The 27342-nt window shown below is 40.3% G+C and overlaps 1 protein-coding gene across 2 annotated transcripts in view; it reads left to right on the top strand.

Annotated features, from left to right (window-relative positions):
- The window catches only part of LOC142164590 (uncharacterized), a 30303-nt gene extending 3782 nt beyond the window's left edge, over window positions 1–26521 (top strand). Inside the window, exons 1-2 of one of the 2 annotated variants that reach the window (XR_012695340.1) lie at window positions 9648–9686; window positions 26271–26350. Coding sequence is in view for 1 of the 2 variants with exons in the window: in XM_075222543.1 (XP_075078644.1) it covers window positions 26271–26295 (25 nt within the window). In the remaining variant the exon portion in view is untranslated. Of the gene's footprint in view, window positions 1–9647; window positions 9687–26270 lie in introns of those variants that run through there. The other variant, XM_075222543.1, reaches the window with a different exon arrangement.
- The last annotated feature ends 821 nt before the right edge of the window (window positions 26522–27342 follow it).

The following is a 27342-nucleotide window of genomic DNA, read 5'->3' as shown; positions in this document are numbered from 1 at the left end:
CAAATAAGAGAGGATTTTCACGTAATGATTACCAAATAAACAAAAGTAAGAAAAAGGAACTAAAAAGAGTTCATTTTCTTAAAAGAAATGGTTTAAAAAGATTTAAAAGAAACAAAGAAAATAAAGGAAAGAGGGGGGGGTCATAGGTTTATTAATAATATAGATCATCCCACACAACATCCGGTAATCACTTCTCAGTGAGGGGCTACACTTGATGTTATCGCATGGTCATCATATCCATGTCTACCCTTTCCCACCTCGTTAAGGTATTAAAGCGCGGAATGGTCTCGTTTACTTATTGCATGCTACTACCCGCTCCAATCCTATCAGCCCCGGAGGCACTTGGGACTACTAATCCTAGAGGGAGAAGGTATTGGGCTTATTTGTGGTTTCAAAAGGCAAAAAACTAAGGCGACAAACAAAACACATATAACAAGTTTGGGGAAGCATATAAACAAAAAAAGGGCTTAAACAGACCTCCTTTAAACCAAAGAAAGCACATAATGTAGCATGACTTGCATGTACTGTTTAGAGTCTGATTAAAACATAAATGATGGAGGCAGATTGATTTATTACATAGTTCAGATAAGAAGTCCAAATCAGGTTTGCCTGCTGGTTGTAGCTGATAAAAGTCTGATTCAGTTCATAAACTGTCCTATGGCTTGCCTAAGTGTTAGACGAAAACCTATAGGCATGATATCTACTGATTTCAGAAAAGATGAAGTATACTGATTTTAGAAAAAGGTTGTCAGTTATTCAGGAAAGACGAGTTTTGACAAAAGATCATAAATTCTACACACGTTAGACAATGATTTTAGATTTGTAGGCGAGTAAGACGTTTCAGACTTGGTTATTAATTTCTATAGGCATGCTTTCTAGGCGTTGTTGATTTTAAACCTTTTTACAAACATAACAAGAGTGCAGAAACCCTATAGGCATGACATCTAAATGTTGTACTTCGTTTAAGCCTATGAACATTATATCTAAATGCAGTTAGTTATTTAAGCCATATAAACAGGTTTGCCTAGTGACAGATGCATATGCAGGATTCGGATTTCCAGTTAACTATAAGCATGGTATCTATATGAGAGACGCAAAAATTTAACTATAGGCAGGATATCCATATGAATGCAGAATTTCAGAAACCTATAGGCAGGATATCTATATGGGTGCAGAATTCCTTATAGGCATAATATCTACATATGAAAGTGCAAAATTTCTATAGGCAGGATATCTATGTGATATGCAGAAATCAAAAATTCCCTATGAGCAGGATATCTACCCCTTGTACATACATAGTTATCCCCCCTTTTTTACTAACCATCCCCTAGAGTTTTATTACAAAATTATTACAACCTAGAAAAAGTAAAGTAAAAAAAATACATTAGAAATTAAAAAGCGCAACCAAGGAGAGCCTGATTCAGACTTCCTGTCTGAAGTATAAAGTAAATCAACTCCAAGAGATCTTATTCAAAGCCTTTCTCCTATTTGGGGTATGTCAGAGTTCCCTAAGAGTCTCATATGAACTCCGGGAAGTGCTTACGCCTAAATGTATCACGGATTAAGCCATGGTGCAGTGTGGAAGGGCTAGCTCTCAGGTGTCCAAGTTCAGAGGGAGCTCGAGGTCCCAATGCAAGGCTCACAAGAGGGGGGCAGAACTTATGGACTAAGAGAGAGTGCAAGTGCAGAAGTAGGATTTTGAAAGGGGAAAAGAAAAAAAGGAAGCTGCTCACATCATTACACATAAGGGTATAGGGGAATGGGAAGTTGCAAGAGGTAACAGAAAAGCGGGCTGAAGGGCAAACCCAGCAATGGGAGATGCTGGCACACCCTCTGGCCTGTTTGCTTAGAGGTCAAGACCCCAGTGGTTCAAACTTAATTCATGGACAACAACTTACATTGCCATGCCTTAAGTCACCACTCAAAACACATAGGGGTGATAGAGGAATGGGGGTTCATAACAAAACACACATAAGGAAATCAACATGCTAATTTAAGTGTTGAGATATACAGAAATAGCAGATGAACATGGATACAGAAGCAGTAATTACACATTGTTGTGGTGCTAAGAATTAAATCGGGACATACTAGTTTTCAGGGAAACAAGTAAAGGAAAGTAGTAAGTCTTGTAAAAAAAGCCACAGTGCAGTCAAAAAGAGAATATTATTAAGAGAGAGTGTAAGTTTTAGAAGGATTCTGATGTTGTAGTGTGTGAAAAGGGTCGTGCCTTTTATAGTCTCAAAAATCAGGCAGAAATAAGGCAAGAAATATAGTTAAGGAACTTATTGTCAATCAATTACATAAGGCTTCCCTTATTTAAGGGATTCAGATTCAAATGGGTGAAAACCATTTAAGGAAAGAAATTGAGTAAGCACTTTGTGCACAACATGCAATCAGGGGCAAATACATAAAAAGTTATTTAAGGACAAGGTTTTGAAATACACAGTTTGTGCAAATAAGGTAAGCAAATCAATTAAATGACAGTAAATCAAAAGAGTCCGAGATTTTGCATGAATGAACCGAGTCAGAAAAGATGAAGAAGGGTTTTAACTTAGGCCAAGTAACAAGGAGAATCAGCAAACAATGGAAAGAAATCAATCAAGCCATATTCAGAAGGAAGTTTGCACTAATTGCAAATTTGAAAACCATTTATAGGAAAATTCATCATATATAAGGAGTATGTGGGCATGAAAAAAAGATTGTCATGTAAATCAGTAGAAAAAATCCAGTGTAGAAGAGTTTAGCAAAACGTTCAGCATTGTATGAAAACAAAGATGTCCAAACTCAGTTCAGAGACTCAAAGCCAATCTGAAAGAATTAAGAATTCTAAAATAAAACCCTAGTTCAATCAAACCTCGGCAGAACCCCCAAATTCTAGGGTTTCCGCCTTGAATCAAGTGCAGAGATGAGGAGGCAAGTAGTCGAATCGAAACATGTTTAGAGGTTTCAGAAAAGAATTGAAACTTCTAACATGCTTCTTCCAGCAACAGAACTCATAAATAGCATCTAAATGCAGTAGAGGGGTTCAAGGCAAATAGAGTAAAGAAACTAATTTGAAACATGATGAGAAGAGACTGATAAGAAAAAAAGTTCAATAGAAGAAAAATAGTAAGAACACGGTAGAAGAATACAGTAGGCGAAACATACCAGAACATAGTAGAAGAAAATAGCAGGACATAGTAGAAAAGCATACAAGAGCAGAGTATAGAAAGCACAATAGAAGAACATACAAGAACGGAACATAGAAAGCACAGTAGAAGAACATACATGGTAGAAAGAAAACTTAGAACACAGTAGAGGCAAATACACACAAAAGAAAAGGAAAAGAGAGTCAGAGAAACACCTAAGCATTTTCAAAAAAACCCTAAATCGTAAAAGAAAGATTTTGAAAAGTAATTTTCAAAAGAAAAGTTAGGGAGATCGTTTGAAAACTCAAAGAGAGCATAGATACACAGCGGTTCTAAAGAGATCGGAGAAAACCTCGAAGGGTTAGGGTTTCAGAAGAACCCTAGAAATGAGAAAGGCTTTGAAAAGGTCACCGATCTAAGTCGGAAAGGTCAGAACCAGGCTTAAAACACCATGGTACGTCGGAGCAAGGCCGGCGATGACTCTGGACCCTTGAATCAGCAGAGGTCTGGGTGCAAACCTTCAAGGCTAGGCCTTGAATCTTCAGCGATCAGGCATGTAAGAGCAATAGGAGGTAGGTATAAGACTCCCATAGCCCTGGAAGCCATGGATTTTGGTGGCTTTCAGGGTGGAAGCGGTGAGAGGCAGCTAGGGTTCTGAGAAGACTCGAGAGAGTTTAACAGAGTACAGGGTTTCAGAGGTGGCTGGGGTTGTGAAATGGTTAGGGTTAGAGAGTAGGTCGGGATTAAAAAAGGAAAGGGTATTTGGTGGCCGTTGATCATTTTGATCAACGACCTGGATTAATTGAGTAGGTGGGGCGGTTTAACATGGTTGGGTTTGGGTCGGTTCAAATAGGGATTAGGTCAGGGTAATTGGGTTTAACATTGGGTTCAATTGGAGGTTCAAATAAGGCTAAAATTGAAATAAACGGGGCTAACATTTAAATAGCCATTTTCCATTATTTATTCTATAAAAAATAGTAAAATAATTTCTGAAAATAAATTAAAGGTACTAAAATGATTAATAACACGTAATTATCAAATTAAAAATATTGGAGTCAATTTTATAATTATGAAAATAATTAAATCTTAAAATAGGCTAATATCACAATTATACGCAGTTTAGCTTTAAAAGTATTGAACAAATTTGTAAAAATATGCAAAAATTATGCCAGTTATATTTTAATATAAATATGAGAATCCAATAAGTGAATCACCCAAAATGATAATTTTGGGGATAATTATTGGGTTTTTCTTGATAAAATAGGGCAATAAATAGATTTAAAGAGAAAAATAGTAAACCTTGGGACAAACTTATATATGCATATACTTGCTATTTTGAAAGTATTTTGCATATAAAAATATACAGGAAAAAATTGGGTATCAATAGCTGCCCTTCTTTACCCGGGAAGGATGAAAGAGTTATCGGGTAAAGATATGATGACCAACTTTGACTGAACGGAATGGTTTGAAGAATTTTACCGAGCTCTGGCTCCTGAGCTACCTACATATCCCTGGTCTTACAGGAATCAAGCCATATGTAGTCCAGGATTTGTCGGTGGAATATGCCGATGGAGATTTTCCAAGACGGATGGGGTATTTGGGTTAGGATGAATGGTTGAAATCTAATAGGGTTGCGGGAACTGGAGTGGGATTGCTCCCGCTGAGACGACCATTGCTCGCCGGTTTACCTGTAAATGAACCATATGTTGTGCGGAAATTTAAACATGATGTAAGTTCCCGTCGGACCATGAAATGTTGTCTTTGAACGGTTAGGATGACGTCCTCAGACCATGATGTCCTGGGCCATGAAGCATAAGGATCCGCATGCCATGAAATGGTGCTCTCGGGCTATGAGAATGATGCCTCCGAACTATGACGCCTTTGAATAACGATATGCAAAAGATAAAAGGGGTCCTCAGGCCATGACATGGCGTTCTCGGGCTATAATAATGGTGCCTCCGAACAATGACACCTTCGGATGATTTGGTGATCTTTCAGCCATGTAAGATGTAAATGAAGTGGCGATCTTTCAGCTATGCAAGATGTAAATGAAGTGGCAATCTTTCAGACATGCAAGATGTAAATGAAGTGGCGATCTTTCAGCCATGCACGATGTAAATGAAGTGGCGATCTTTCAGCCATGCAAGGTGTAAATGAAGTGGCGATCTTTCATCCATGCAAGATGTAAATGAAGTGGCGATCTTTCAGCTATGCAAGATGTAAATAAAGTGGCAATCTTTCAGTCATGCAAGATGGAGGTAAAGCTTAACCTCAGAAGGCAGAATGGTAGCCTTATGCAATGCGGAGAATGCAAATGGAGGTAGAGCTTAACCTCGAAAGGCAGAATGGTAGCCTTATGCAATGTAGAGAATGCAGATGGAGGTAGAGCTCAACCTAGGAAGGCAGAATGGAAGCCTTGTGCAATGCAGAGAATGCAGATGGAGGTAGAGCTTAACCTCGGAAGGCAGAATGGTATTATGCAATGCAAAGAATGCAGATGGGGGTAGAGCTTAACCTCGAAAGGTAGAATGGTAGCCTTATGCAATGCAGAGAATGTAGATGGAGGTAGAGCTTAACCTCGGAAGGCAGAATGGTAGCCTTATGCAATGCAGAGAATGTAGATGGAGGTAGAGCTTAACCTCGGAAGGCAGAATGGTAGCCTTATGAAGGAAGTAAAAATGGCAAATGACAATAGAGTTTTTTTAGCTGATAGCGAATTGTGGTATCGTGATTGCTGGGGATATTATGCCTGCTGGGGACACTGTTGTGCGGATAGCAGTTGCAAGCAAGTGCAATGGTTCCGAGAGTCATATTCCTGAACTTTGTGAGTGAGTGTATAGTATATTTGATGATTTTGCAACTCAAGTGCCTACATCCAAAGAAAAATCGTGAGTTTGTAAAGGGGGAAAGGTTAGTTCGTATCCCCGCTGGCTTTGCTTGACCTGCTCGGCTTTTATCTGGTGATATTGTACGTATCATCGGGGTAGCATTGCTAAACAAGGCAATTTTAGTAATAAACATGCATGATTTAGTAAAAACCTAACATAAGTGCATAATTAAGAATAATTTTCTTTAGATGAACCGATGACTGCGATGTGGTTCAAGACATTGCAACTTCGCTTGCTCCGGAATTTTGAGGGTCCTCCTCAAAATTCTGCCCCAGTTTACTGGGTTGCTGCTCCTAACGGCTGTTAATGATAAATGGCTGGAATCGACTTCAGAATTTTGAGGGTCCTCCTCAAAATTCTGCCCCAGTTTCCAATAGCGGGAAAAATGAAAATTTTATTGAATTGTGACCGAACCCATAGGGCTTCCTACATATCCCCTCTTAAATGGGAATCGGATTAGGCGTAGTTCAAATTACATCATAAAAGAAAGCATAAAGGTTACGCATAGTATCGCTTGACTGCGTCTGAATTGATTGGCTTTGGCCAGACTCCTCCGTCCATTTCTGCGAGTATGAGGGCTCCTCCTGTTAGGACCCATTGAACCATGTACGGACCCTACCAGTTGGGAGATAATTTCCCTTTGGCTTCATCTTGATGTGGAAAGATTTTCTTTAACACCAATTGCCCCGGTGTGAACTGTCTCGACTTAACTCTTTTGTTGAAGGCTCTGGACATCCTGTTCTGATAAAGTTGACCATGGCAAACTGCATTCATTCTCTTTCCATCTATAAGAGCTAGCTGCTCACAATTATTCTTAACCCATTCTGCATCATCTAGCTTTGCTTCCTGTATGATTCTTAATGAGGGAATTTCCACCTCGGCAGGAATGACTGCCTCTGTACCGTAGAACATATAGGGGGTTGCTCTTGTCGATGTGCGGACTATGGTGCGGTATCCCAATAAAGCAAATAAGAGCTTCTCGTGCCATTGTTTATGCTTCTCTATCATTTTCCTTAGTATCTTCTTGATATTCTTGTTGGCAGCCTCTACGGCTCCGTTCATCTGAAGTCTGTAAGCTGTAGAATTCTTGTGTTTGATCTTAAAGGTTTCGCACATGGATTTCATCAAATCACTGTTGAGGTTGGAGCCATTATCAGTAATGATTGACTATGGAATTCCGAACTGACACATGATACAGTCATGGACAAAATCCGCCACGACTTTCTTAGTCACTACCCTGTAAGATGCTGCTTCAACCCATTTGGTGAAATAATCAATTGCTACTAGGATAAACCTGTATCTTTTTGATGCGGCAGGTTCGATTGGTTCGATAACATCCATTCCCCAGGCAGTGAACGGCCACGACGAGCTTGTTGCATTAAGTTCATTTGGAGGCACCTTTATCATGTCTACATGAATCTGGCAGCGGTGGCACTTTCGGACATACTGGATGCACTCTGTTTCCATAGTCATCCAAGAGTAACCAGCTCGAAGTATTTTCTTTGCTAAAACAAAGCCATTTATATGTGGACCGTAGGTCCCTACATGAATTTCCTCTAATAGCCTGGATGCTTCCTTTGCATCGACACACTTAGCAATCCTAAATCAGGAGTCCTCCTATACATGATTCCTCCACTGTGAAAGAAATTGTTGGACAACCTCCGAAGTGTGCGTTTCTGAGTAGGATTTGCAAGTTTTAGGTATTCTCCTTTCATCAAATATTCTTTGATATCATGAAACCAAGGCTTTCTGTCTGCTTCTTCCTCAACATGAGCACAGTAAGCAGGCTGATCACAGATCTTTACCACAATGGGATCAATGAAATTCTTGTCTGGATGTTGTATTATGGATGATAGGGTAGCCAGTGCATCGGCAAATTCATTCTGGACCCTGGGAACATGCTGGAATTCTATCTTTGTAAACCTCTTTCTCAACTCCTGCACATGATGTAGATAAGAGAGTATCTTGGAGTTCTTGGTCGCCCATGTTGTTGGTGCACGGGAGCCTGAGCTTGGCAGATACTGGATAATACTGGCCGGTTTCTGATACTAGGACTGCTCCTATGCCAACTCCTTTGAAATTTGCTGCTCCATCGATAAACATTCTCCAACCGTCATAGGATTCTGCAATGTCTTCTCCTATGAATGATAGATCTTCATCAGGAAAATATGTTTTCAGGGCTTCGTATTCTCCGTCCACGGGATTTTCAGCAAGGTGATCTGCTAGTGCCTGTCCTTTGATTGCTTTCTGAGTCACGTAGACAATGTCAAATTCACTCAACAGGATTTGCCACTTGGCCAACTTGCCAGTGGGCATGGGCTTCTGAAAGATGTACTTCAAGGGATCCATTCTTGATATGAAATATGTAGTATAGGCACAGAAGTACTGCCTCAACTTTTGAGCTACCCAAGTCAAAGCACAACAGGTGCGCTCTAACAGAGAATACCGAGCCTTGTATGGGGTGAACTTCTTACTGAGGTAATAGATGGCCTACTCCTTCCTCCCTATTTCATCATGCTACCCCATAACACAACCGAACGCTCCATCCAATACTGCAAGGTAGAGTAATAGAGGTCTACCCAGCTTAGGCGGAACTAAGACTGGTGGTGTTGATAAGTACTCCTTGATTCTGTCGAAAGCTTTTTGGCAATCATCAGTCCATGTGGTAGTGGCGTCCTTCTTGAACATCTTAAAGATCGGCTCACAAATGACCATAGATTGTGCTATGAACTGGCTGATGTAGTTAAGTCTTCCTAAGAAACTCATTACATACTTCTTGTTCTTTGGCGGTGATAGTTCTTCAATAGCTTTGACCTTAGATAGATCCAGTTCTATCCCTCGGCGACTCACAATGAACCCAAGTAGTTTTCCGGCAGGAACCCCAAATGCACATTTTGCAGGATTCAGTTTCAAGTTGTATCTTCCTAGTCTTTTGAAGAACTTCCTCAAATCCTCCATGTGGTCAGTGGCTTTCTTGGACTTTATGATGACATTATCTACATACACCTCAATCTCCTTGTGTATCATATCATGGAAGATAGTAGTCATGACCCTCAGGTAGGTGGCCCCTGCATTTTTTAACCCGAATGGCATCATCTTGTAGCGGTACATCTCCCACGGTGTGATGAAAGCCGTTTTCTCAGCATCTTCTTCATCCATCCAGATCTGATGATATCCAGTGAAGCAATCTACAAATGATTGCAACTCATGCTTGGCGCAATTGTCGATTAGGATGTGTATGTTTGGCAAGGGGAAGTCGTCCTTTGGACTGACCCGATTGAGATCCCGGTAGTCGACACAGATTTTGACCTTCCCATCCTTCTTTAGCACTGACACAATATTGGCTAACCATGTCGGATATTCTACTAACCCGAGGACCTTAGCTTTGACCTTCTTAGTGACTTCTTCCTTGATTTTTAGACTCATGTCCGGTTTAAACTTTCTGAGCTTCTGTTTTACTGGTGGACATGTCGGATCAGTTGGCAGTTTGTGGGCCACAATAGATGTGCTCAAACCAGTCATGTCATCATATAACCAGGCAAGTATTCCTTCAGCAATTCTGTGTATTCTTCTTTTTTTGACGGTGACAAATGAATGCTGATCCGAGTTTCTTTGATATTTTCTGCATCTCCCAGGTTAACAATCTCGGTCTCTTCCAGGTTGGACTTAGGTATGTTCTCAAAATTTTTAACCTCTTTAACAATCTCTTCCGATATATCATCTTCCTCTGAATCTATGTCTGTTTGTTGCATTGTTTCGTTGCATGTCACAGCCATTGGTTCATCAAGATAGGTAATAGTAATGCTGTATAAGTAAAGTAATGAGAGAAAATAATAAGAGTAAGATTTGTAAGGAAACCGAAATGCTTTGATAAATTTCATAACTGTTTTGAACATTGGAAGATCTTATTGCAAAAAATCAAAACTGCGAAAGGAAAATCAACTAGTAAAAATAAAAGATAGTGCATGATGCTTTGTTCAGCCTTGCTACCCCGAGGCTTTCCGATCTCTGGTGGTTCTGATGGTCCAATCGTTGAGGCGTGCTCCTCGACTTACGGACTGTATGGAAGGGTCTTCCTCCCCCCTCCTCGATAATGACATAACAATCCATGTCATCTTCTTCTAGGAACAAATTCCTCACTGCCGCCAGTGTTTCCTCTTCTTCCGAGCTATAGATAACATCGGTCGGCTAGAAAGTCTGCTCCAAATGTGGTATTGGCTGCTCCAGCTTGTAGTATGGACCTTGCTATGGTGGCGACCAATTGTTGAATTCCTCCCAAGTATACTCATATCCCAGACCAAAAGTGGTGCCATGTTTCTTCAGTTTCATAGGCTTGGCGATTCCTTGGAGGTTCTTGCCAAGTCCCTTGCAAGGTTCATATTCGCACCAATTTAGTATGCTATCAATTTTGTTGCCTCACCACTTGTCTTTGTCGATGTCATTGACTCACTTGATGTGGTGATAGGTTTCCCAGCCTATCTTTCTCCTTCCTTCAATTGCTGGGACAGTTTGGCAACTGTTATGGGATTGCTACCGTCGCCATGAATAATCACCTCTTGGTGGTTCCACTCAAATTTTACCGCCTGATGCAGTGTTGATGCTAGGGCCCCAGCGGCATGAATTCACGGCCGTCCCAACAGCAAGTTGTAAGATGCCAACATATCTATTACTTGGAAATCGACATCGAACCAAGTAGGCCCCATTTGCAAGCACAAACTAATTTCCCCAATAGTGGACCTTTGGGAACCGTCGAAAGCTTTAACGTTGATGGCCCCATCCTTGATCTCATTCAGCCCCCTTCCCAATGTTCTGAGTGTTACCAACGGACAAATATTGAGGCTGGACCGTCCATCAATTAGGATCCTAGTGATAAAATAATCTTCGCATTGCACGGTGATGTGCAATGCTTTGTTGTGACTCAACCCTTCTGGTGGCAGCTCATCTTCATGAAAAGTTATCTTGTGACTTTCCAATACCTTCCCTACCATGTTTGCCATTTCTCCTCCGGTGATGTTGCTTGGTACATATGCCTCACTCAACACCTTCAACAAGGCATTCTTATGTACGTCGGAACTTTGCAGCAAAGCTAGGATAGAAATCTGTGCCGGTGTTTTGTTTAGCTGATCAATGACTGAGTATTCCTTGGCTTGTATCTTTCTCCAGAGATCATCGGGCCTGGTTTCAGTGATGGTCAGCCGACCAGAGGCCTGCTTACTCGACTCAGCTAAATGCTTCGGAGTATAAACCCTGCTGGTTCTTGTCGTACCCTGTGCCGCAACTGTTTCCCCGAATTTAGCTTTCCCTTTCCTTCTCGCCTCGGCTGTGTAATCCCAAGGTATGGCATTTGTATGGAAAGGTGTTACGGCTGATGTTGTTACTGGGATGGGCACCTTTACTCCGAACGGAGCATGTATTTTGGAGGGTAAAACCACAACTTCAAACGGTGCGGGTGCGTTTGCTGGAGACCCAAACTCGACTACAATTGGTGTTGGCATCTTTGTAGGGGTGGTGCTTCAAATTCAAGTGGTACATACATGTTTACCTCGGCCTCCCCAGAAGGCTGAGTCTAGACTACGATCGGATTGAGGGTGACTATCGGCTTCTTTGGTTCGTCGCCTTCTGTGATTAAACCGATCGATCCTTTGGGATCTCAATCATCCTCTATTTCAATCATGTGAATACCTCCACCCTTATGGTCTGGCAGAGGGTTGTTGCGGACATTCAGAGTAGGCTTATTTGCTACAATGATCTTGTTATCGATCAAAGTCTGGATCTTATCTTTCAAAGAACGGCATTCATCAATGGTATGTCCCTTCATGCCAGAATGTTATGCACAAGATTTATTTGTATTGACCCACTGAGAAGGGTTTTCAGGGGTAATAGCAGGGATAGGGGTGGCATAACCAGCAGCTTTGAGCCTTTTTTACAGTTGGTCAATCGGTTCAGCAATGGCGGCATACTGTTTGGGGGGTCTCCGGTCAATATTTGGTTGAGGTCTAGGAAAGTTTTGACGTGTGGGAGGTGATTGATAGTGGGATGGCTGAGCATTGTAGGCTTGGTAGACATGTGCGGGTTGGGAATATCTGGGTGAAGTAGGTTGATATGTAGGAGGTGGGGGTGATTGGTATGTAGGTGATGGAGCTTGGTAAGAGGGTGAGGGTGTTTGGTAATTCGGGGTAGGCTGATATGTGAGTAGAGGTATCGGATAGGCTTGGTATTTGATAGGGGATTTGGCTCTTTATGCAACTATTACGGCACCTACGTCCCTTTTCTTGGACGTACCACCAGATTGTAAAGCCTTATTGGTAGCTTGCAAAGCTTCAAAGTTTGTAACCATACCACTTTTGATGCCTTCCTTGATCCTTTCCCCTAGCTTGATGATGTCGGAAACTCTCTGGCTCTCAATCAACATCAGCCTTTTATAGTACTACGGGTCTTGAGCCTAAACGAAAAACTTGTTCATTTGTTCTTCTTCTAAAGCAGGTCTGACCTTAGCAACTTCTGATCTCTAGCGAGTGGCATACTCGCGGAATGTTTCCGTGGGATTCTTCTTTAAGTTCTAGATATAGAACACATCTAGTGCATTTTCTGTGTTGAACCTGAACCTGTCTATAAATTAAGATGCCATACTCACCCACATTGACCATTTCTTCGGGTCTTGGCTAATGTACCAAGACAGAGCATCTCCCTTCAGACTCCTCATGAAAAGCTTCATGTGAATCCTTTCGTCTTTCCCTACTCCGACCAACTTGTCGCAGTATGTTCTCAAGTGGACTCTTGGATCCCTTGTACCATCAAATATCTCGAACTTAGGAGGTTTGTACCCCTCGGGCAGTTCAATATCTGGTTATATACAAAGATCTTCGTAGTTCAACCCTTCAATCCCCTTACTTTCTTTGACACTCTAAATTCGACTAGTCAATCTCTTGAGTTCCGCAGCTAGGTTCCTGATGAGTGAGTCTTTATCATCAGACTTGGGTATGATTGAGACAGGTTGGGTGGAGGGTGGCATGGTTTCCACATAGATGGGGGTGTTATGGTGGAAATGGTCATTTGTGGAATTCAGAGGTTCTGGGATGAGTAGTGGAGTGTGGCAAGATTGCAGTGGTGGTAAGGAGCGGGATGGTTTTGTGGTTTTGGGATGTTTTGTGGAGGCATAGGGTTCTGAGAGTTTGGAAAATTGATATCTGGAGTGGTGAGGGAAAATGACAAGTTTGCCAGATTCCGAACCTGATCAAGTTCCTCCTGAAATTTCACCAGTTTCTGCTCGAGTTGGGACGCACTTTCTTTGGAGACCTGAGCACCATGAGTGACCTCTACCCGTTCAGTTGAGTTTTCCTTTCTGGTGTTGTAAAAATCTTCCATCTTTCCTTTGTTCCTGCTTCTGATAGGACTAAGAGGAGGAGTGGGTGGAGGACCCTTTGATCTTGTGGAATATGATGGCGATGCCAGAGTGCACGAACTAACCTTTGGGGAGGGGAGTAAATAAACAAAAAGTAAAAGCAAAAAGGCAACAAGTCAGTGGGGATTATAAGAAAGTGTTGCGAAATTTAAACACATAGTGCAAGAATATAAATTGCGTCCTAATTTGGGAGCCTTGTTGTGCCGAGTAGGCCTAGCAACAAATTGATTTGGAGAACTTAGAATGCTAAATTCCTCATTTTATTGATAAAAAGTAGACGAATCCCAAAACGACACTAAATAACAAGGAATAAAATGTCACTAGTGGCCATTGGCCTTATTACATTTCATAAAGTAAAAGAAAACTCTTATCTATTTGGTCCCAGAAGAACCTTCCCCAGACTTGGAATCTTTGGCTCCATCAAATAGCTTCACTAGCTCGCAAAGTCCTAGCAGCAGGTAGGCTCTGGCCAGGTGTCCACCCTTGTTTCCTTCAGCATTCTGGCAGTCCTCAATCCTCTTGAGAAACTTCCTTTCCAGCTTCACTAAACCTCGTTCCAGGTATCCTAATCGCTTGCTAGCACTGACATCCATGTCTTTCCACTCTTCAATTAGTTTTTTGTGGGATTTTTGAATCTCACGGTGCTCGCTTTCACATTCCTGAATCCTCTTGCGCAGTTGGTTGTATTCGACCTGTGCTTCAGCCCTTTCATCGATGATTCTGTGACCTCGAACAAACCCGGGTTGGCGCAGACCATTTTGATTATCCTCCAGCCAGCCTAAATAGTATAGGGTGCAGCCAGCATGGTATCTGTCTGGTTCGATAGTATCTCTTCCCATGATGATCTTGCAATGCCACATATGATGAGTTTGGCACTTATAAGGACTGTCATCAGCTTGGAAGTCAGCCCGGAAGTGACTTATCTTGTCGACCCTTGGTATAACCTGCTTCCTACCAGCCTATCTCATAACTCGGAGAGGGACATAAGGGTAGGTTCCTCTCAAACCAAGTATCAGAAATGGTGTGTCCCTGGATCGGGCGATGAACTCTTCAGTAGGGAACCACTCGAACATCCATTGTATTTGATCCTCAGTTAGATTTTCAAATAGCTCCACCCACCCCTTGGCATCTTCTGGCTGAGCAAACATGTTGGGCATGTAGTTCATTCGCCTTGGTTGATGGAAGGCTATATGATCGTCCCAGTCTCTACGCTGAATCTCTTGCCGATATTCACCCCTTTGAAGATGCTCCATGAGCCAGAGCTGAAGTAGCAAGTTTCAGCCTTCGAAGTGTAGGGCTCTTTGTTAACACTTTTCCAAGGCTCGGTATATCTTTGCGATGATCATTGGCACTATGCTAAATGGTTGTCCACCAGTTCCCTCCATTGAAGTTTTGGTGACCATGGCTTGCCTGGTGTGGATCCTTGCTTTCTTCATTGGAAACACTATCATCCCCAAGAAACAAACGTAAAGACAAAGACCCTTCGGTGAATATGCCCCAACAATGTAAGGGCGAACTCATCCGGATATGTACGGTAGGATTTGCTGTGATCGTATATCTCGTACAAATAATCAAAGGGAATGTAGGACTCCTTCAAACATGTCAAGTCTGGATTCTTCTTTAGGCCCATCATTTTGAGAAAACCTCTACCCTTGCAATTTTCCGGCATTAACAAACTCGGGATCTCCCATGGTACACTAGCCAATCCTCCTATTTCCTCTAGCAGGGGTGTTATCTCAATCTCTCCGAAGTGAAACACAGACCTATCACAATCCCAGAATAGAGTAGCAACTTCTATGATTTTGTTGTTGGGTTGGACCTCCAGGAGGGAAGGTAGATTTCCTAAGTATTTCTGGACAAGAGTCTGATCACTGGAATGAAGATCCTCCTACCAGCTTAGCAACCTTGGGTGGATGTTTGTGACCATGCCGAATCTGGGGACTTCGTGCCTCATATTTCTGCAAGACAAAAGGGTTAGGCCCTTACCCCCACAAAACTCGACTATTAAATACCAATAATTGGCATAAAAGCATTTAGTTCTCCAAATAAATTCACAAACATAATAGTGTTTGTTTGGGTTTTGGGAAACCCAATGGACTTTGGACAAGGCTATCTTAAAGAGTCATTATGCGGACAACATAACTGACTCAGCTAGGTTTGACTATGATGCATGCACAGTTTAAACAGAGTAAGGTTTCTACGAGGTTTTAGACTGGCACCCTTGAGCGGACAACTCAAAAGGGAAAGGCACAGAACCATCGACTACACCGTTGATCGACTGGTTTTATCGCAAATACGCCTTTGCCAAATTTAGAGGGTGATAATATCGGAAGAGCGCAACCACTCATTATAAGAGTTGCTATGGTATTTGTTTGGCACGAGTGGAATATGATGTTGAAAACATGCTTATGCAATAATTAAAACAAATTGTCATGTATTTGCACGTTCATAGAGTAATAATTACAATAATGTAAAACAGTAATAAAGGAGTGCAATAAAGGAAAGCAGTGAAAGAAACAAGGGAAAGAAACAAGAGCCAAGTTAGTTTTTTGCAGTAGAAGAGGGAATTAAATGCTTAAAGGTATTTAACAAATAAGGCACATAAGAAATGTAAAGTCACAGTAATAGCTTGAAATGGTAGAAGCCTAAAAGATATCCCCAGCAGAGTTGCCACGCTGTTGTACCCCTTTTTTCTCACGAAATCTGGTTTATGACATTTGGGAGACAAATCGTTCCCGTTCGGGAATTGGATTTTGAAAAAAGAGTCTCCACCTAATGATTAAAGTGCATTAGGACACTAGGAGTGATTTGTTTTGAGTAACCAGAGATTGGATAAGGGCTTGAAATTATCCCAAGGGGAAGGTGTTAGGCACCCTTCAGGATCCACTAGTGTGGTTCCTGGCCAAACTATTGTTGTGACTTAAGTGCAAATAACACATAGGCAAATAAAGACTTCAAATAAGAGGGAATTTTCACGTAATGATTACCAAATAAACAAAAGTAAGAAAAAGGAACTAAAAAGAGTTGATTTTCTTAAAAGAAATGGTTTAAAAAGATTTAAAAGAAATAAAGAAAACAAAGGAAGGGGGGGGGGGGTCCTAGGTTTATTAATAATATGGATCACCCCACACAACATTCGGTAATCACTCCTCAATGAGGGGCTACACGTGATGTTATCGCGTGGTCATCATATCCATGTCTACCCTTCCCCACCCCGTTAAGGTATTAAACGGCGGAATGGTCTCGTTTACTTATTGCATGCTATTACCCGCCCAAATCCTATCAGCCCCAAAGTCACTTGGGACTACTAATCCTAGAGGGAAGAGGTATTGGGCTTATTTGTGGTTTCAAAAGGCAAAACACTAAGGCGACAAACAAAACACATATAACAAGTTTGGGGAAGCATATAAACAAATAAAAGGGCTTAAACAAACCTCCTTCAAACCAAAGAAAGCACATAATGTAGCATGACTTGCATGTACTGTTTAGGGTCTAATTAAAACTTAAACGGTAGAGGCAGATTTATTTATTACATAGTTCAGATAAGAAGCCGAATCAGGCTTGCCTGCTGGTTGTAGTTGATAAAAGTCTGATTCAGTTCATAAACTGTCCTATGGCTTGCCTAAGTGTTAGATGAAAACCTATAGGCATGATATATACTGATTTCAGAAAAGATGAATATTCTAATTTTAGAAAAAGGTTGTTAGTTGTTCAGGAAAGACGAGTTTTGACAAAAGATCATAAATTCTGCAGACGTTAGACAATGCTTTTTGATTTGTAGGCGAGTAAGATGTTTCAGACTTGGTTATTAATTCCTATAGGCATGCTTTCTAGGCGTTGTTGATTTTAAACCTTTTTATAGACATAGCAAGAGTGCAGAAATCCTATAGGCATGTCATCTAAATAATGTACTTCGTTTAAGCCTATGAACATGATATCTAAATGTAGTTAGTTATTTAAGCCCTATAAATAGGTTTGCCTAGTGATAGATGCATATGCAGGATTCTGATTTCTAGTTAACTATGAGCATGGTATCTATATGAGAGACACAGAAATTTAACTATAGGCAGGATATCCATATGAATGCAGAATTTCAGAAACCTATAGGCAGGATATCTATATGGGTGCAGAATTCCTTATAGGCATAGTATCTACATATGAAAGTGTAGAATTCTTACAGGCAAGATATCTATGTGATATGCAGAAATCAGAAATTCCCTATGAGCACGATATCTACCCCCTTTACATACATAGTTATCCCCCCTTTTTCACTAACCATCCCCGAGAGTTTTATTACAAAATTATTATAACCTAGAAAAAGTAAAGTAAAAAAAAATACATCAGAAATTAAAAAGTACAATCAAGGAGAGCTTGATTCAGACTTCCTGTCTGAAGTATGAAGTAAATCAACTCCAAGAGATCATATTCAAAGCCTTTCTCCTATTTGGGGTGTGTTAGAGTTCCCTAAGAGTCTCATATGAACTCCGGGCAGTGCTTACACCAAACGTATCACGGATTAATCCATGGTGCAGTGTGGAAGGGCCAACCCTCAGGTGTCCAAGTTCAGAGAGAGCTCGAGGTCCCAAGGCAAGGTTCACAAGAGGGGGGCAGAACTTAGGGACTAATAGAGAGTGCAAGTGCAGAAGTAGGATTCTAAAAGGGGAAAAGAGAAAAGGTAAGCACCTCACATCATTACACATAAGGGTATAGGGTAATGGTAAGTTGCAAGAGGCAACAGAAAAGCGGGCTGAAGGGCATACCCAGCAATGGAAGATGCTGACACACCCTCTGGCCTATTTGCTTAGAGGTCAAGACCCCAGTGGTTCAAACTTAATTCATGGACAACAACTTACATTGCCATGCCTTAAGTCACCGCTGAAAACATGTAGGGGTGATAGAGGAATGGGGGTTCATAACAAAACACACATAAGGAAATCAGCATGCTAATTTAAGTGCTGAGATATACAGAAATAGCAGATGAACATGGATACAAAAGCAGTAATTAACACATTGTTGTGGTGCTAAGAATTAAATCAAGACATACTAGTTTTCAGGGAAACAAGTAAAGGAAAGCAGTAAGTCTTGTAAAATAGGCCACAGTGCAGTCAAAAGGAGAATATTATTAAGAGAGAGTATGAGTTTTAGAAAGATTCTGATGTGGTAGTGTGTGAAGAGGGTTGTGCCTTTTATAGTGTCAAAAATCATGCAGAAATAAGGCAAGAAAAACAGTTAAGGAACTGATTGTCAATCAATTACATAAGGCTTCCCTTAATTAAGGGATTCAGATTCAAACGGGTGAAAAACATTTAAGGAAAGAAATTGAGTAAGCACTTTGTGCAAAACATGCAATCAGGGGCAAATACATAAAAAGTTATTTAAGGACAAGATTTTGAAATACACGATTTGTGCAAATAAGGTAAGCAAATCAATTAACAAACAGTAAATCAAAAGAGTTCGCGATTTTGCATGAATGAACTGAGTCATAAAAGGTGAAGAAGGGTTTTAACTTAGGCCGAGTAATAGGGAGAATCAACAAAATAATGGAAAGAAATCAATCGAGCCATATTAAAAAGAAAGTTTGCACTTATTGCAAATTTGAAAACCATTTAGAGGAAAATTCATCATATATAAGGAGCATGTGGGCATGAAAAAAAGACTGTCGTATAAATCAGTAGAAAAAATCCAGTGTAGAAGAGTTTAGCAAAAAGTTCAACATTGTATGAAAACAAAGGTGTCCAAAATCAGTTCAGAGACTCAAAGTTAGTCTGAAAGAGTTAAGGGTTATAAAATAAAACCCTAGTTCAATCAAACCTCGGCAGAACCCCCAAATTCTAGGGTTTCCGCCTTGAATCAAGTGCAGAGATGAGGAGACAAGTAGTCAAATCGAAATATGTTTAGAGGTTTCAGAAAAGAACTGAAACTTCTAACATACTTCTTCCAGCAACAAAACTCATGAATAGCATGTAAATATAGTAGAGGGGTTCAAGGTAAACAGAGTAAAGAAACTAATTCGAAACATGATGAGAAGAGACTGATAAGAACAGTAGAAGAAAGCATGCTTAAGAAGATCCTTTTAAAAGAAACAAAGTTCAATAGAAGAAAAATAGTAAGAACACTTAAGAACACGATATAAGAATACAGTAGGTGAAATATACCAGAACATAGTAGAAGAAAATAGCAGGACATAGTAGAAAAGCATACAAGAGCATAGTATAGAAAGCATAATAGAAGAACATACAAGAACGGAACATAGAAAGCACAGTAGAAGAACATACATGGTAGAAGGAAAACATAGAACATAGTAGAGGCAAATACACAAAATAAAAGGAAAAGAAAGTCAGAGAAACACTTAAGCATTTTCAGAAAACCCTAAATCGTAAAAGAAAGACATTGAAAAGTAATTTTTGAAAGAAAAGTTAGGGAGATCGCTTGAAAACTCAAAGAGAGACAGATACACAACGGATTTAAAGAGATCGGAGAAAACCTCAAAGGGTTAGGGTTTCAGAAAAACCCTAAAATGAGAAAGGATTTGAAAAGGTCACCGATCTGAGTCGGAGAGGTTTGAACCAGGCTCAAAACACCATAGTACGCCGGAGCAAGGCCGACAATGACTCTGGAACCTTGAATCAGCAGAGGTCTGGGTGCAAACCTTCGAGGCCAAGCCTTGAATCTTCAGAGATCAGGCGTGTAAGAGTAACATGAGGTAGGTATAAGACTCCTATAGCCCTGGAAGCCATGGATTCCGATGGCTTTCAGGGTGGGAGCGGTGAAAGGCAACTAGGGTTCTGAGAAGACTCGAGAGAGTTTGAGAGAGTACAGGATTTCAGAGGCGTCTAGGGTTGTGAAATGGTTAGGGTTAGGGGGTAGGTCGGGATTAAAAAAGGAAAGGGTATTTGGTGGCCGTTGATCATTTTAATCAACGACCTGGATTAATTGAGTACGTGGGACGGTTTAGCAGGGTTGGGTTTGGGTCCGTTCAAATAGGGATTGGGTCAAGGTAATTGGGTTTAACATTGGGTTCAACTGGAGGTTCAAATAAGGCTAAAATTGAAATAAACGGGGCTAACATTTAAATAGCCATTTTTCCCTTATTAATTTTATAAAAAATAGTAAAATAATTTCTAGAATTAAATTAAAGGTATTAAAATGATTAATAATATGTAATTATCAAATTAAAAATACTGGAGTCAATTTTATAATTATGAAAATAATTAAATCTTAAAATAGGCTAATATCGCAATTATACGCAGTTTAGCTTTAAAAATACTAAACAAATTTGTAAAAATATGCAAAAATTATGTCAGCTATATTTTAATATAAATATGAGAATCCAATAAGTGAATTACCTAAAATGATAATTTTGGGGATAATTATTGGGTTTTCTTGATAAAATAAGGCAATAAATAGATTTAAAAATCTATAAAAATCAAGATAAAAATAGTAAACCTTGGGACATACTTATATATGTATATACCTATTAAATTAACCAACTCTGAATAAATCAAAATTTCCAAAACCGGTGGTACAAGTCATAAGCCTTTCTAAGAGTAATTATACAAAGTAAATACAACACTGATCCAGAACGAGAAGGAATCAATGAAACGTAAATACAAACGAAGGTGACTCCAAGACCTACAAACGCAGCAGCAGGTTACCGTGAGTCTACACTGTGACGTCCCGCACAACTACTATCGATCAATTCCTGGATCTGTACACAAAAATGTACAGAAGTGTAGTATAAGCACACCACTGCGGTGCCAGTAAGTATCAAGACTAACCTCGGTGGGGTAGTGACGAGGAACAGTCAAGACACCTACTGGTCAAATGAAATGAACAGGATATGATAATAAAATATCGAGATATAGTTAACGAGGTAATACCAACAGCGGAGAGAAATCAAAAAACAAACAGTAGGAACAATAAGGGAGAACACGGGTAGTAACGAACGATAAACAAGGAAATCTGATAATCAAGTAAATTAGATAACCAAGTAAATCAGATAACCAACTGAATCGGATAACCAAGTAAATCAACACTAACATAACACGAACAGAGACAAGTAAGAATGTATCCAAATAAAGAAAGCAATGCCAACTAAATCAATCACATCATGCCTAGTACACAATCCCGACCGTCTCAACCCTCGATTCCTCATATCATAATCTTTACTTTCGAACCTTCAGCACACACGGCACCTTGTGCCCCCATATTTCATTTCCCTTTTCACTTTTAACAATAAAATCCTCATACTATACAATACATAACATCCGTACAATACACTCAATATGTCTAAGAAGTCCCATTTACCTAATATAAGTAAAATTGCAATTTCTAAGCTAATTAGGAAAAGCCAGCGAGAAAAGATGAAGTAGTTTCTTTGGAAATCCTTTGAGTAAAGAATGTACCCCCTTTTAATTTAAAATACAACATCGAAAGAATTATTACCTTTAACAGGGGAGTTGATAACTTAAAACTTAGTAGAAATTCCTTTTTAAAATACAACCTCAGACAGTTTAAGGGGATATATTTGACAAACTAATTGAATTAAGGATGTAACAATTATTGAAGCTTGAAGTATTGGAATGTATAATAAATATATATAAATACGGTGATGTATTAAAAATATTATGGGTTCTAACACAATGGATCACAACAATAAAGGAATTAAACAGTTTAAACATTTGAATTGATAACAACAAATACATAGTAGCAGAAAGTGCACAGCATCACCCTTCGTGCTTTTACTCTCGTTCTCACCATAAGAATCAATATTCACTTTTCTTCTTTCTTGTTGCGGCGTGCAACCCGATCCTAATAATATATTACTGTTGCGGCGTGCAACCCGATCCAAAACATATAATCTTGTTGCGGCGTGCAACCCAATCCAAAGAATATATTACTGTTGCGGCGTGCAACCCAATCCAAAGAATATATTACTGTTGCGGCATGCAACTCGGTCCAAATCATATATTACTGTTGCGGCGTGCAACCAGATCCAAATTATATAATGATGTTGCGGCGTGCAACCCGATCCAAATCATATAATGATATTACAGCGTGCAACCCGATCCATTTAATATTGTTATGGCGTGCAACCCGATCCATTTAATATTGTTGCGGTGTCCAACCTGATCCATTTAATACACCAATCAACAGTAATCACAGAATAATCCTGGCAAGGGAACAATAAGGATGCAACCATATCTCGGCAAGGGAGTCAACAACAAGAGTAAACACATCCCGACAAGGGAACCAACAACAAGGATTAAATATGTCCACGCAAAGGAATCAGCTATAACCAAACTTATACAGATAAATAACTTCACAATGAAACTTTAACTAAACGACAAGACATAACAAGCATGTGATAACTACACTGGTAATCACGACTATTGGACATGTAAACTATTCGTACGAAGTCATAGGGGAAATCACAATCAAGAAGTATCAAAACAATAAGGAAAGCGATCACTTCAATTAAGGCAATTAAGGGTCAAGGCAACACGTAGGAATTCGAGGGAAGCTAGCACATCATATGGAGCATATGGAGGCATTTTAAGCAATTATTAAACTCAATCATAACGGAATGTTCTTCACATATTAAACATAAGGACCTAAGATCCCTAGAGCATATTTCCCATAAATAAGTCCGAGCACACACTCGTCACCTCACATGCACGGACTACAATTAGCATAGAAGATTCAATTCCTAATGGGAAGCCCCCACACAAGGTTAGGCAAGATACGTCCTCAAAGACGACAAACCGATACTCTAAGATGCACTTCTCGGGTGAAAAGACCTCCGAACGGCTCAAATATAACCAAATTAACTTCAAAGTACAAATAAAACACATAAGAGACCATTTCGGATCATAAAGTTCCAATCTTGATCAAATTCTAAAAATCGGTCCAAAAGTCGACCCCGAGCCCGCACTTCGGAACCCAACAAATTTTACAAAAACTGAATACCCATTCTGATACGAGTTCAACCATACAAATTTTATCAAATTTCGATACCATTTGGTCTCTCAAATCACGATTTTTCGTTTTAGAATTTTTCTTCAAAACCTCACTCCTTCCCCAACCCCAAACACAATTTAAATGATAAAAATAAAGACAAATTCATGAAATATATTTAATTATAGTTGAAAACACTTACCCAATCGAATTACGTGAAAACCTCACCAAAAATCTCCAAGAACCGAGCTCTAGAAGTCAAAATATGATGAAAATGGTGAAACCCTCGATTTTGGGATATATTCTGACTGCCTAGATTTTTGTGCATCGCAAATGCGAAGAGAGGACCGCGTTTGCAAAGAAGAAAAGTTAAGGATGTGTAATGACCCGATCGGTCATTTTGAGAATTTGCATTTCGCTTGTTAGTTCTCGGGCATGACTTGCCCCGTGTAATGTAATATGACTTATGTAAATCGTTGGTTTTGGTTTTCAGGATAATCGAAATAAACTTGGAAGAACAGTTCCCTGTTTGAAGCTTGAGATTTGAAAGGGTTGGCCAATATTTGACTTGTTTGTATATGATCTCAGATTGGAATCTTTATGATTTGGTTAGCTCCGTTTGGTGATTTAGGACTTAGTAGCATGATCAAAATGCATTTTGGAAGTCCGTGGAAGGTTTAAGCTTGAATTGGCGAAATTGAGATTTTGGCGTTTTCGAGTTGATAGGTGAGATTTTGATATAGAGGTCAAAATAAAATTCCTAGAGTTGAAGTAGCTTCGTGGTGTCATTTGGGATGTGTGTGTAAAATTTCAGGTCATTCAGGCATGGTTTGGTTGGGTTTCTGATCAAAAACGTATTTCGGAAGATTTTGAAAACTTAGGCTTCAATCCGATGTGATTTGGTAGATTTGATGTCGTTTGAGGTGTTTTGATGATTGGAACAAGTTTGAATAAGATTTTGGGTCATGTTTGTGCTTTTGGTTGAGGTCCCGGGGGCCTCGGGGTGATTTCGGATGGTTAGCGGGGAAATTGGAATTTGTGTTGCAGCTTCAGATTTGCTGCTTCTAGTATTTCTGCATCTGCGGTTTGTGGACCGCAGATGTGGGTGTTTCATCGCAGAAGTGAAAATGGGTCAGGTGAGCTAGACCGCAGAAGCGGCTAAAAGGATCGCATTTGCGGAAGCGCAGATGCGGAAAAGGTTTGTAGATACGGCTTAGGCCGGTTTAATGAACTCTGTAGAAGTGGATGTGTTGACCGCATATGCGGTACCGCAAAAGCGGATTTTGGACCGCAGCTGCAGTTATGTCTGGGCATAATATATATATGTCTTCCTTCGCGATTTTTGAAGGGTTTAGCCATTTTGCACTTGGAATTGGGAGCTTTGGGCGATTTTGAAGAGAGGAATCAAAGAGACTTCGTTGAGGTAAGGATTTTGGACTTAAGACACATTCCTATGGTAGAATTTCATGAATTAAGGTTGTAATTAATGGGTTTAAAGGGCTAAAAATGGAGGATTAGGGCTTGAGTTTAAGAGGCCTTTAATGGAGGATTTGAGGGGCCATTTGAACTCCGATTTTGATGTTGTTGATATGTATGAACTCGTGGGGAGATGAGGAATCTATTGATGTGAAAATTTCTGAGTTTTGAGAAGTGGGCCCGGAGCTTGGGTTTTGGTAAGTTCGGGATTTGTGCCCGTTATTGATTGTTTTCGCTTGGGCTTTGTTCCCTTAGCATATTTTGATATTCTCGTTCTGATTTTGGATATATTTGACGCGCATAGAGGCCGATTTGAGGGGCAAAGGCATCGCGAGCTAGAGATTTAGCCTGTTCGAGGTGTGTAATGATTGTAAATGATGCTCTAAGGGTTTGAAATCCCGGATTACACATCATAGTGCTATATTGAGGTGAGGCACACGCTGACGACGAGCGTGGGGTCGTGTACTATTGGGATTGTGACTTGGTCTGTACCGATTGATGATTTTACCGCGTATTTGACTGAAAACAAATTACTATCATCATTATTTGGGCTGAATGCCATATTTGGGCCTAGGGCCAGCTATTTGAACCCTTTGGGGATTGTTGTTGATATTTTCTCACTGTTTTGATTTTATACTTGAACTCAGTCATGTTAATTTCCACTATTTTCAAAACTCAGCCAAATTTATTTTTCTTTAACACTTGAAATGATATTTCAAATAACATTTTCGGTTGAGCATCATGTTTTGCTGTTGCCTGAGTGGCTTATGTGATTTTTTGACTGAGTAAGGCCGAGGGCCTGTATTGTGAGGATACTTTTGGATCGGGCTACACGCCGCAGCAGTGAGATACTGAATTGATATGAGGCCGAGGGCCTAGATTTGATGCCTTGAGATGGCTTGATATTGCGCTTGGGCCGTAAGGGGCCCCTCTCGGAGTCTATACACCCCCAGTGAGCGCGGATACCCATTGTGATGTTAGATTGAGCCCGAGGGGCTGGTATTGTTCTGAGATTGAGCCCGAGTGGCTGGTACTGTTCTGAGACATTGCACGAGGGGCGGATTTGATGACATTGTGACCGAGGGGCGAACCTTATGTGCTTATCTTATCTTATTTGCCTGCCATTTACCTGTTTAAATTGTGTATTTGTGCCCGAGGGGCAAATTTCTGTGCTTATCTGTACTAATTATTTCGCATTCATTTGCATAACTGTTGAAAAAGTCATTTTCAAACAAGTTTCAAACTGAGCTAAGATGTTTTTAAAAGATTATACAGCTTCACTGCTTTCTTACTGGATTTGAACTGCTTCTATACAGCATCCTGATATGCTTTACGTAATTTCTTACCATTCTGACTTAAGTTATGATAATTACTCACTGAGTTGGAGTACTCACTCTACTCCTTGCACCTTGTATGCAGATTCAGGTATTTGTACACCCGGTAGCGGGTTTTGGCTGATCGGAGGCAGAGTTATCGGAGTTTAGCAAGGTAGCTGCCAGCGTTCGCAACACTGCTTTTCTCTCTCTTCATTCATTAGTTTGTATTTAGCCTATTTCAGGACTTTGTTGTATTTGAGACCTTAGTAGATGCTCGTGACTTGTGACACCCCGGTTAGGGCTGTGTCGGGTTGGAATTCCGCTTTGTTATCTCTATTTCTGCTAATTGTGCTATTAAATCATATTTGAACTATTCTTATGCCATTTAACTGCTTAAAAGGATGAATTGTGTTAGACTAGCTGGCCTTGTCTTCACGAGAGATGCCATCACGACCGGGTACGGGGTTAGGGTCGTGACAAGTTGGTATCAGAGCCTAGGTTACATAGGTCTCACGAGTCATGAGCAGGTTTAGTAGAGTCTCGCGGATCGGTATGGAGACGTCTGTATTTATCCTGTAGAGGTTGTAGAACCTTTAGGAATACTTCACATTCTTGAATTCTAATCGTGCATCCTTGATTCATCTTGAAAAGTAACTCTTGAATTCCTTCCATACATTTGTATGCGTGCATGAGCGCTCAATATCAGTTGTGCCTCGATGGCTTGTGATTCCCTGATCGAGGGGCGAGATGCGATCTCTGTGAGTTGATGTTGGGCCAGTCTGGAGAACTTGAGGCCAGATCTCTGCCTATAGCTTAAGCACTGAGGTGCTGATTGTGTGAACTAGTGTTTTTGAACTCATATGTTCGGTAGTATCCATACTAGTGGGAGTGACAGTTGGATAACTATGTGATGAGTATTCTAGTACTATAAGATGTATCCATATGATTTGGAGGCGACGCGAAGGGTCTGCTAGAGGATAGAAGAACTACAGGTGCTTGAATTCCTTCTTGATTCGAGGTATAGCCTCGAGTTATGGGCATGTGAAGGATCTTTTCATGTTTCCCAGTTGTGAGTGAAGTAAATTTCATGTTGTTGTTTGAGTTTAGACTCAGGAAGACTAAGTGACTGCATATAGTTTATGATGGTGGAAGGTATACAGAAATGTTAGTTAGAG

Source organism: Nicotiana tabacum, chromosome 10, assembly GCF_000715075.1.
Source record: "Nicotiana tabacum cultivar K326 chromosome 10, ASM71507v2, whole genome shotgun sequence".
Taxonomy (NCBI): Eukaryota; Viridiplantae; Streptophyta; class Magnoliopsida; order Solanales; family Solanaceae; genus Nicotiana; species Nicotiana tabacum.
This window is presented reverse-complemented; position numbering and strand designations above follow the sequence as displayed.